The sequence below is a fragment of the Odocoileus virginianus genome, chromosome 7 (assembly GCF_023699985.2).
Source record: "Odocoileus virginianus isolate 20LAN1187 ecotype Illinois chromosome 7, Ovbor_1.2, whole genome shotgun sequence".
Lineage (NCBI taxonomy): Eukaryota > Metazoa > Chordata > Mammalia > Artiodactyla > Cervidae > Odocoileus > Odocoileus virginianus.
The window spans coordinates 6,771,477-6,783,130 of NC_069680.1; the positions used below are offsets into that span (position 1 = coordinate 6,771,477).

Below are 11,654 nucleotides of genomic sequence, written 5' to 3' on the forward strand. Positions count from 1 at the left end.
TGAACAGCGATGACACTGGGGAAAGGAGAGTGGTTCTAACGTGAGTCACCAGCATTCTCTGTAAGTCCCACCCACACCGCTGACCTTGGATTTTCGTTGCTGCCCTTTGGTTCTTTTGGTGACCTCAGCACAGTCATGGTGGGTGAAATCTGCAGAGGCCCCAAACCTGAGGACTCTTCTGCAGAACACATTCAGCCAAAAGGCTGGAGGACTGTAAACTTTCCTTGGTTCTCCATCCTCGGAGGCCCCAGCATTCCTGTTTCTTTGGTCCTTTTTTCAGATGTCCACGTGAACAAGGTGCACATATTTCCACCCTCCGTCAGGCAGGTGGCCCCACTTCTCCTGTCTCGCTTTCTTCCTTTTGAAATTAGTACAGTGCACATTCTTAACAAGCTACTGGTTCTTGCCCCTCAGGAGAATGTGGTCATGCCTTCCTAATATGCCCAGCTGCTAAAGAGAATGGCAAAGGTTTAATCTCTCTTTAATTAAAATTGCTGGGCTTTCCTACTTGGTAGTCCAATTTTTCTGTATTTTGTTCAATACAGCTTATATTTTAAAATCTGACTGAAATTTGTATCTCCTCATCCAGTTTCAGCAAAAGTCTAGAATGCCAATACTTGGTAAAGGAGGCAATACTTACTTGTCTTAGAAGGAACATAATATTTTTTAGGTCTTTGTTGTTAAAAGAGTTGAGGGTGTTTGGCCATAAGATACTACTTATCAGGCTGCTTGACTCCGACTAGCTGACAGAATATACGTATGTACATATACATGTATTTGTATTATATGTATATGTATTACAAATAAATACATAAACATGTATTTATTTATATGTGTGTTGGTATTTTTTTCTCCCCTTTTTATTTGCTGGCATCTGCTACTGATTTAAAATGTCCTAGATACTGAAGTAAAGTGACTTTTGGATGACGCTCCTGGAAATGTCGTTTGTGTTTCACTTTTTCTTAGAACTTAGCGATTTCATAGTTCAGCCTGTTCCATCTGATCTGGTCATAAGAAAATCCATTTTTGAGGGTCCAGGCCTTCGGGCTGCTGGCATTACAATAATAAGATACCTGATGAATGGAGGTTGAACTACACCAATGATTTGCAGCCAGTTCCACACAGGGTCTTGTGGCTCTAAGGGAGGAGGCTGGGATGTTTCTTTATTGTGTCTTTCTAGCTTACTAGCTAATGAAAGGATTCCTGGGTAGGATGAATAAAATAAGCCAAGACAAAAAAAAAAAAAAACTTCTGAGAAGGCGTAAGAGCAATTAAAATTGATTTTTTTTCATAATTATCGTCATAAAACCTTGGCACATAAATTTGGCAATAAAACCTGCACTGGGGGGTGGCAACTTGAAGCCTTTGTTATCTTTGGGTGTGAAGACTTGCACATTTCACCACATGCTGATAAAAGGTGAGCGTGCTGGTTTCTGCTGAGTTACAGAAAAGGTCGTGGAAAACGGTCTGTTGCTCTGGACTGGCTGTGATGCGAGGCAGTGGTTCCCTGGCAAAGGGAAGGGTTTATCTCTCAAAAAACAGAGGTCGGTGAGCTGAGAAGAAGCTAACTGGGAGTCTAGATACCTTGGGAGACCAGAGAAATTACCCTGTAATCCTCCTCAGGAGAAAAGTAACAGGAGATTGAGAAGCAGAACGCTGCATGACAGCGATCAGGCAATGCACAGGGTCTGATCAATAAGAAAAGTGCTCTTAAAATGTTTTTATTTATTTATTTATTTAAATTTATTTTTTGGCTGTGCTGCATGGCTTGCGGGATCTTAGTTCCCTGAACCCGGGCCCCCAGCAGTGAAAGCGCTGAGTCCTAACCACTGGACAGCCAGAACATTCCCAAATGTCTTGTTTTCATAACATTAAATTGAAACTCAAAGAAGTAAACACCATTTCAGAAGTATCTGTAGATTTGGGGCTAAAGACTGGGGATAGAGTGGGATCACTTGTTTCACAGATTGTTGTATCTGTCAGCCTGTGCAAAGTTAACAGGAGTGCAGAGAAGCTTGATCCTGAGGGTAGGAGAGTGGTGGAGAGGTCCTGGGTGGGGCTTCAGGGAAAGACTATAATAATGTTAATGAGGCTCATTCATGGTGTCAGACACCATGCTAAGTGCTTTACCTTATCTCTTGTTGACTCATCATCAGACCTTACAAGTGGAGTGCTGTTACTATTTGCTTTTTATAGATAGGGAATCTGAGGCTTAGCAAAGTTGGGCCATCTGATCCAAGTTAGGTCACCTGCTAAATAGAAGATATCTGATAAATTATTAATTTGCCTTGTTCTCTTAAGTGGAAGCAACAAGAGGAAGTGCTGTTGAGTTTAATTTTGACCAACAATGGAAAATTGGCTCCTCACATGAAAACTGTAGAGAAAGCTGTGACATGAAAATTTTAGGAGACGATGAGCCCATCATATGAGCTTCCTTGAGTTCTTGCCATGTTTTGTTCTGCTTGTCATATTTAAACAGGGACTTTTGCTCAATGGTCTCTCAGATCGTGGTCCCAATGGGCTAAGGAAAGATAAAATTCGAGGTGAATGGTTGAATTATTTGGCCCAGAGAAGAAGAGACTTCAGAGAACTATCTTCAGACTCCTCAGGGCTGTTCCAAGTAGCAGAGGAGTGGAAGTTACTCGATAGAGCTCGGTAGAGTGGAGAGGCTGTCACTGAAGTTGAGGAAGCAGATTTTGATGGCTCTGATGACAGACTTTGCAGTCGTTGAAGGGTGGGACCAGCCGAGAGCCAGTCAGAAGCACATTGCAAAGAGGAGCCAGCCATCAGCTGGGATAGTAGGGCCGCTTCTCTCCTGTGACATTGTGCAATTCAGTGTGGGCACTCGGTTGATACTTGTGCAATAGGTTTGACTAGGAAAGCAAAAATGGAAGAAGCCTTGGTGAGGGGAGGTGGGTTTTAAAGCCTTGGTGAGGGGAGGTGGGTTTTATCTTTAATGAAACGTGTTAGAAGCTATGGTGAATGTGCCTTTAAAAGCAGCAACATTTAGACTCACCTGGATTTCCTTTCACTTTGTTTATATGAACGAGTTCATTGAAGACTGCCCCAGCACCTAAGCTAACCTAATCAAACCTTCTAAAGGGGTTTGGTGTCTCCCAGGGTGCTTAAAATCCTCAGATGTCCTCAGGCTACCTTTCAGGGATTTTACTGGGGTCAGAGGCAAAGATAACAGGTTTGGCTGGGAAGCATGGACAGACAGACCTGTTTTAATCCTTTATAAACATGCACTGACTTAGGAACATTCTCAAGCGTTTTTGCTTCTGGCAAATTGATGCTGTGCTGCCTTCCAGCAGCCCAGGCCTCTATCAAGTAGCTTCTGTGTCTGGGGCCCCGCCTCCCCTGATATAGCGTGCAGCCACCGGTCTTTGCTTATTGGAGACTCGGTGTGTTCGTGTGGATGGGGCTGGGAATCTGTTGCAGGAGAAGCTGTGAGCATGCTGTCAGAGACCCTGCAGTTGAACTTATTACTTTACTTGGAAAATAAAGAGCTGACTTTGAGTGACATCTGACCTCATTTAAAAGGCGGCTGGGTTTTTTTTTCTCTCCTTTTCCAGGTGAAAACAAGTCACCTCCTCGCCCGTGTGGCTTGAATCACTCGGACTCTCTCAGCCGCAGCGACCGAATTGATGCGGTAACGCCGACGCTGGGGAGCAGCAACAATCAGCTCAACTCTGCATTCCTCCAGGTCTACATCCCTGACTACTCAGTGCGAGCCCTCTCCGATCTCCAGTTTGTTAAGGTGAGAGGGAAGGGTGGCCCGGCTGGGCCTGGCAGGGGAAGGTCAGCTTCCCTTATGAGCAGGTGGCTCCCCAGCCCCTGCATGGAGCCTTCCTTGGTGGTTTTGCGGGGGGCCCTGCCTCCGCCAGGGAAGACATTGATCTCCCTGACTGTCCAGTGAGCTGCCAAATCAGATGTAGCTTTTTTGGGCAATGAGAGCTGGAGATGGTTAAAAAAAAAAAAAAAAAAAAAAAGAGGAAACCTTTTCAGCCAGTCTTCACGGACTTCTGAGAAACTTGGAGGATTTGCTAGGGAGAACCCTCAGCTTACCTCCTCCCCTGAGCCAGGGCTTTTTTCTGTCTGGAATAAAGATGGCTTTGAGGGGACGAACCAGCTTTAGGGGATGGAAGCCTATCTCCATTTTCTAGTCTGGCTGGGTGGGATTTTGAGACAAAATTTGGACATACCTTATACCAGTATAAACTGACCTGTTCATAGAGTCAACATGAACTTTAAAAAGTGAAGTGAAGGATGGTTTTCACCTAGGGCAACTACTCGGGGCCCTTCAGGGGGTATAAGGTGTAATAAATACAATGCCATGTGGAGAAAAGATATCCTAAAAATATTATTTTGGTTTGTTTTCTGTACCATCTCCTGGCCCCAGATCTCAAGACAGCAATACCAAAATGCCTTGATGGCATCCCGGATGGACAAGACTCCTCAGTCTTCAGACAGTGAAAACACTAAAATTGAATTGACTCTTACGGAGCTGCACGACGGGTTGCCGGATGAGACGGCCAACCTGCTCAACGAACAGAACTGTGTGACGCACACCAAGGCCAACCACAGCCTGCACAGCGAAGGCGCCATCTAGGGCGCCCGGCCCCCACACCAGGCCGCTGGCCTCCCGCCTTCCGACCGTGAATCCCACTAGTGTGAGCTTGTGTGCCATGCTGCATCCTGCAACATCCTGACACCAAAGACTCTGTCCCCTTCCTGGAAGCAGCAGAGGAGGCCAGGGAGGGCAGGCATGGAAACCGGAGACAGGAAGTCGACCGCCAGGGCGTGGCATTTCGAGATTATGGAGATGAACTTCTTCCGCCCAAATAGAATCATGTTTATTTTTTCAGCTGTACCTTTTATCATTATTCACTCTCCTCCTCCCTCGATTTGCATGAAGTTGAAAATTGTCGCGATTTATTTTTTTCCAAGAGATCATGTTTTTAAAAAGTGTCTTTTGCAGAGTTTTAAGTTGTTCTGTCTGAACTCTGCTGTGACCCCATGATGTGACCTTAAGAGGATGGACTTGTCCCTCCAGTGGCCTCCCTTGGGCCCTCCCTCCCCACGGCCCCAGGGAGGGGCACCCTTCCTCTGTGCCCCAGTGGGTGTCGCTGTCGAACTTGAAGGATGAATGACACAGACCTGCCAGGGACCCGCAGTTGCCTCTCTGAGCTCAGTGTTAAGTTAATGTTTAACGGTGTCCCTTCCCCTCAGAAAGGTTTAACATTTGCTTGGAATGTGATTTTGCTCCCACTCTAAGGAATTTTTTTTTTATCACCAAAATGAATGTTAATGAATTTTAAACTGATGGTTTATCTTTGCAAGAGGCCAGGGTGGGTCCCCCCCAACATGCCCCCAGCCTGGGACCTCTGGCTCAGCCAGGCCTCTTCCCCGTCTGAACCTCCAGAGCGCCATCATCCCACCCCACCCCCGGCCTTGCTCTTGTTAACCCAAGATGCTGCTACACAGATGCCAAATGGAAATCTTCCACGGGGCCCTCGAGTAAACTCGAGGTGTGTCATCCACACTCCTGCCCTTCTTGCTGGAACGGTATGTGGTTGTTAGAAAAGGAGTCAGACCTTCCAGCTGTGCTCTGTGCGACCTGCCGAGAAGGCATGTCCAGACCCATGTGTCTCACGGAGGGAACTCTGGGGACTGCCAGCCCCCGCCCCTCCGTCCAGGGAGCCAACTGTCCCTCTTCCCCTCAGCCCTGGGCCCCCGGGGCCCAGCAGGGCCTGTGTGTCCCCACCCGAGGACTTCTGTGCCTCGGACTCAGCACATGCCAGAGAGGCTGCCTGTACAGCCAGGGTCAGCTTGGCCCCAGACAGGGATTCCGAAACCAAATGTGTGTCATGGCCACTTCATGTGTGTCTCTGTCTTATTTTAATACCAGATTCATCATGTGTAGTGAGATTAATATCAGGAGGTTATTTCTTGAATGACTGAATTCTTAACTCTTAGCTGTGTTTTAAGTGTTAACCCAAGGGATATGTGCATTTTGGGGGCAACATTCATACACTGAAGTGACTTCCTACTGACCACAGTTTTCATGTAGACCCGTCAGTCCATGCTGTGTCCAGTGTCTAGGCAAGAAGATAGCATTTTCTCCATTGGGTCTCACTGCGTGAAGGGAAGCCCCAGGGCTAAGCGGCAGTTTCTTCTCCTTTCTCCAGGTAGGACTGTGCACCCCAGGCTGGGCGCTGGTGGGTGGGAGCTGTAGTCGGTGAAGAACCAGAAACACGCTGGGCTTGCCTCCCAGGGAGCAGCTCGGTGGCTCTGGTGTCGTGTGCGCCCATGGTGCGTGGCTTCCCCTGGTATGTCGGTCCTAGAGCATCTTCCCAGAAGGTGCCGTGTCCCTTGGTGAGGGAAGTACTTCCTCACTTGGCAGAAGTCACTGGGGTGCCCCCTTAGGGGCTGAGTGGCCTGCTGCCAGCACCCAAGTTGCCACCAGTGGGATGGCGCTGCCGTAAAGTGTAAAAGGTCTTGCTTTCTTAAGATGTGTTAAGTTGAGCGCGCTGCCAGTGTGATGTGACTTGGGAACTGGGGTTGTCTGTAGCAGGGGGCGCACAGAAATGAGAGTTCCCTGTAACGAGGGAAACCTGGGCCTTCCGAAGGGAAAGATTTCTGCCCCAGCCCCTGGACCACGCTCTGGGCCGGGACGGCACTTGCCATCCCAGTGGTCTGGTGGAGCCAGGCTGCCAAGCCGTGGTACCTCTGGCCTCCAGGATCTCTGCCCATCAGCTTCCCCTGGCCGATCTGCTTCGATCTGCCTCCCCTACACAGCCCATTTCCAAGCGTGTTGCCCCTGGAAGGAGCCTCTGGAATCACTGTTAGTGTGTTGGATCTTTTTGGAGTCCACCTGCTCCTCTGAGAATGCTAAAGCCCTGGTGAGAGGATTTCTGCTGCTGGCTCCTTGGCTTCGGGGAGAAATGGATGACTTTTCCACACTGCCGTACCTGCTCCGTGCGGCTCTTTGAAAAGTCCTCTGTAAAGGAGCTGGTGGCAGGAGGGCTTTGCCATGGGGCTCCTGGAGGATGAAATTTTAGTCTCCCAAGTTTGTATTTATTTTCTATAAACTACTCTTTACCTTTGATTTTTCACACTGTTTTATAGCAACAGGGAATCCCAAGTAGGTCCTGTCTGGTCCTTCAAGGAATGAAAGCTAACATTTGGCGACAGTTAGATCTCCTTTGGTGAAAGCTTAGGACCATTCAGATGGTAACACTCAATATCTGAGTGATAGATATCTCTTCCAGATCCCACTCTCCTTCTGGAAACTAACTACAGGTTGTTGAAGGAGAGTTGCTGGCTCATTGCTTCTGTGAGGCAGGAGAGCAGGAGAATGACTTGGGCTTAGAAGGTCTGTGCAATTCGTGTCTGTAAAGTAAACAGGAGCAGGGCAGAGAACGACCCTCAGATAGTTGAGATCTTGATGTGTGGTGGCCAGTCCTTAGCACCACCGGCAGGTTGTCCTCTCCCTGGGCTGCTGGCTTTGTAAGCGTGGGTGAGGAAGTGGGTCAAGGAGCAGACACAGGGCCTGGGGTTCTGAAGTGTATGGGAGCCCTACTGTCTGGCCCAGGGCCTCGCTGTCCTCTTCAGTGTCCTCTGGGGCCCCTTCTGTGAGCCCTGGCTCTGAGGGACCAGACAGGGCCGCCTCCTGCTCCTGAGCAGCCATTCCGGCATCCCGAAGGTTCCTCCTGGAACTAGATTCTGGTATCCAGGTGTTCCCAGGACAATCTGCTTTTTCTTCATAAATGAGACTTCCTAGTGCTTTAGAGGTTACCTCTCTTTTCTCTGTTCATCTTGCCTGATTAGGCAAGTCCAAAATCAAGTGTTTAAACTTTTAGGAAAACAGAACCTTAAGATTTGTGCATGGAAATTGGGTTGTTAGTCAATTTACAGTCAGCTTAAGCCTTGGTTCTCACATAATTTGAATTTGAAAGGGCACGCCATGTAACTTTCCTCCCCTTGCTCCTTACCTCACTTCTGAAGAGAGCTCAGTGCCCATGCTGACAGGATTGTCTTCCCTTGGTGGGAAGAATAGGGCATCTTGCCATTTCCTAATATAATTTCAAGGAATTTTTGTGCACGTGTTGAATGTAAAACTTCACACTATTATGGAACATTAACTGTGAATATACTGACCTGTGCTATCCCCGGTACCATACAGTTAAAGGACCAGCTTTTCCATGTCTTGGAAAACAGTGCTAGATGCAAGAAGTGCATTTCCCTTAGGAAATGAAGCAACAGGAATTTGCGCTAAGCAGGGACCATGATCTTCTGTCCTCAAATTACCTCAAGTCGAGGAGCAGACCTAAGTAGGCCCTGGCCCACTGAGCCTGTGTCACGGCTGGTCAAAAACAAAACCCAGCCCTGTCACCTTCTGAAAACCAGCCAGGGATCTGACCACTTTCTCCTATCCTGGGCCAGGAGACCAGTATCCCTCCAGTGTTTGCCAGGACCCAGTCCAGGCAGAGGACTCACCTGGGCTGGCACAGGAAGGTGCTCACCTTGTTCCCTGGGATTCTAAGCAGAGGCACCAGGGAGGATTGGTCACATGACACAAGCTCCTTGTTAGCACGAGGGATTTAGCATCTCCACTTTGATCCTGGAGATGGTTTTTCTTGCAGAGCGTTGGGGACTGCCAGCCTGAGCTGGGCAGTTCAGGGCGTGGAGCTTTCTGAAGTGCCACTGCTCACTTTCTTACTTGAGGACAGGGCTCTGGTCCCAGGTCAGGTGTGATTTTGTTATGGCCTCTGGACTAGTGGTGCTTCAGGCCAGCAAGGGCATCTTGGAGGGCTGGCAGGTTAATGCAGAATTAGGGGGGATTTAAGGAGTTCAATATGAGTGATTTGGGAATTCAGAAACTTTTCCCATGCAAATGTTATCAGTGAGCAACCTACTCAGTGGATTTTTATACCTCAGGGCCATTTGCAGATTTTTATCTTTCCACATTTCTTTTGTATTTGAGTGGGCTGTTACAAGAGATGAGTTTGGGGAATGTTGTTCCTTTGCTGTTCATTGCCTGTTTTTGGATGTGCAGGGCACCCAAGCCAAGCTTGCTCAAGGCTGTGATGGTGGGCCTTCCACCTCCAGCACGTGCAGGCACCCTCCCTACAGGGAGCGCTTATGAGCTGGTTTTCCTCCTGCTGTCTGGAGATGCCAGGAGTCCCTGGGCAGCCCTGAGAACAGGAGGCAAGAGGGCAGCTCACAGCAGCTGCAGCACTTGAGGCAGCTTTCCATCCCACCATCTCGGGCAGGGGACCTGCTTTGCAGACTTCTGTGGTTGACTCGGCTCAAGTAAGCTCTCTGTATATGCTAGAGCCACTGACATCATCTCAGAATTGTTTTAAATATCGGGCTGTACTTGAAGCAACATGGAAACAAAAGGTTCCAAGTGGCAAGAGAGTCAAGTTCTAGGAGTTTGCATGCCACGGTTTATATGTACACAGATCCAATACGCACTGTAAAACTTGAGTGAGTACTCGTTTTCAAGTTTGAATACCCACTGGGTATCAGACATGAACGACTTGGAACAATGACTGAGAGTACTGTCTTCATTGGCAGCATATATTCTGGCATTTGCCCACATCTGACCAACATGCATTCATTTGAGAAGTGGGCCCGGATTCCTCTTCAGACTTACCCTGGAGAGAACTATCAAGTGTGGACCTGGTGGACCTTGGGTACCTGCCCTTGAGTTGGAGGCCCAGGCCCCTTGGGTATAAACAGCTGGTTTCAGGCTCACAGAGCAGAAGGGAGAGGGAGAAAAAAGTAAGGACTCTCATTCCCCAGAGAGCCCAGCCTCACTCCTGGTTCATTACTCCCCATGTCTAAAGTCTACTGTGAAGGTGAAGTGTGTCAGTCCATTGACTTTTCTTGTTTCCGGAGTCCTTGAAGTCCACAAATGTATATGCTTTATTTTATATTATTATTTATTATGTACATACGCCTCTACTGTTAGTACATCGTCTGTGACTAAGATGAGATCTGTTCCTGAGCCCCTCATCCATGGAGCCTAGGGTTCTGTTGTCTTTCAGAGTGGGTGAGAAGGAGCAGTTTTGTCTGTTTTTGTCTTAAACAGGTTGCTGCTCTTATGTTGGTCCTAGTGTCCCAGGCCCTTTTATTCAACCCACCTCTGTTCCTGACAGCAAGTGTTTTGAGATGAGGATGGAGGCAGGTCTCCTACTTCACTGCAGGGCCTCTTCAGGGACCTCTGTGAAATACTTTAGAGGTGGTTTCGTGCTGACTGGGTCTGTTCTCTAGGCAGTGGTACAGCGTGGCTTTGAGGCCAGGGCCTCCACTCCCACACTCCGAAGCCAGGTTGGTGGCCTGGCTCCACAACAGGGATGGTCTCCAGTTCCCACCCTGGATCACAGAATCCATCTCTGTGCACCGGGGAAGCTGCCTGCCCACCTGGGCTGCTGAGATGCCTTTTCTTGGTTTTGAGGTCCAATGCCAGCACTGCCTTGGCGCCTCACAGAAGACCTGCTTTGAGTCTGATTTCCACCCTCCTTAGTCTTTACTCACTGTATCATAGTGTACATTTCATGCTTTGCAGCAGCGGAGTTTTCTGAACACAGTTATCTAGAGCTGTGTACATAAACCTAAATAAGCACAAATGACATGTATAGGTTTCATGAGCTGATTGTCATAATGAATGCATTTTATAATTCAAACGATGTTGTAGATTTACAATCTCTATTTATTTTGTATCAATTTATTTGTAAATTTTGTGATTGTTTTAAAAGGTTTTTGTTCATTTCTATTATTCTATTTAGATAAATGATGATTTCTGTTCACCCTTCTATTGAATGTGTGTTCCCTCTCTCCCCTATTACCTCTGCCAACACAGGCCTCGTCCCCTGCCTAGTGGGAAAGCTGGGATTGATTGTCACCAAGGCAACACAGCAGGGCATTTCCTTTGGATGTACACTACTAAGTCTTACATTAAAAGAGAAGCAGGTGCTAGAACTTGAGCCTCCAACTTCCAGCCAACAGCAGGGCTGTGTTCTCTTTTTCAAGGATCATCATCTGTTCCCCATCAGTTCATTTTAGATAAAGATGCTGGGGGTACCCATTCAAACTGCCCCAGACATTTGCAGCTCCATCACTAAAAACACATTTCAGCTGGCAAATGTCTTAACTGTTTTTTCCCTAGGCAAGCCCAGAGGCCTCATTCAAGCCTCTCAGTTGGTTCTTAAAGATGAAAATGGCTCTGCAGATCTTTCTCTGTGATGGGAAGCCTAAGACAATGGTTGCAGGAGGCACAGATGGTCTACCCTTAACTTAAAATCAAGGGCATGTGTGGTGAGTCATGGTCAGATGCTGTTCAGGATTCAGTGGGCCTCCCTGATTCCTGTATGAGCCCCATCCTCTTCCACTGCCGCTTCTATTCCAGGCTTCTGTTCCTTCTTACCGTCCTCATTCACGTGACCAGATCCTGAAGATCTTCCAGTCGAGGTTCATGGACCCTCTGTGATCTATTCCTAGACCACATCCTTTTGGATTCCTTTTTACCTCCCCTCTGTCTCAGTTCTACATTCTTCTGAGAATTGAGCTTCTTAATGACTAGTCCCTTGTTTTTCCTACCATATTGTTTTAACCATGATGTTCTTGATCTATTTTACTTACAC

The 11,654-nt window shown here is 47.8% G+C and overlaps 1 protein-coding gene across 2 annotated transcripts in view; it reads left to right on the forward strand.

Moving 5' to 3' along the window:
- The window catches only part of CNNM2 (cyclin and CBS domain divalent metal cation transport mediator 2), a 160,133-nt gene extending 155,162 nt beyond the window's left edge, over positions 1-4,971 (forward strand). For both annotated transcript variants that reach the window (XM_020897901.2, XM_020897902.2), the window contains 2 exons: positions 3,576-3,760; positions 4,403-4,971. In XM_020897901.2, the coding sequence (XP_020753560.1) occupies positions 3,576-3,760; positions 4,403-4,612 (395 nt within the window). In that variant the 3' untranslated portion in view covers positions 4,613-4,971. The remainder of the gene's footprint in view (positions 1-3,575; positions 3,761-4,402) is intronic.
- Positions 4,972-11,654: the final 6,683 nt, after the last annotated feature.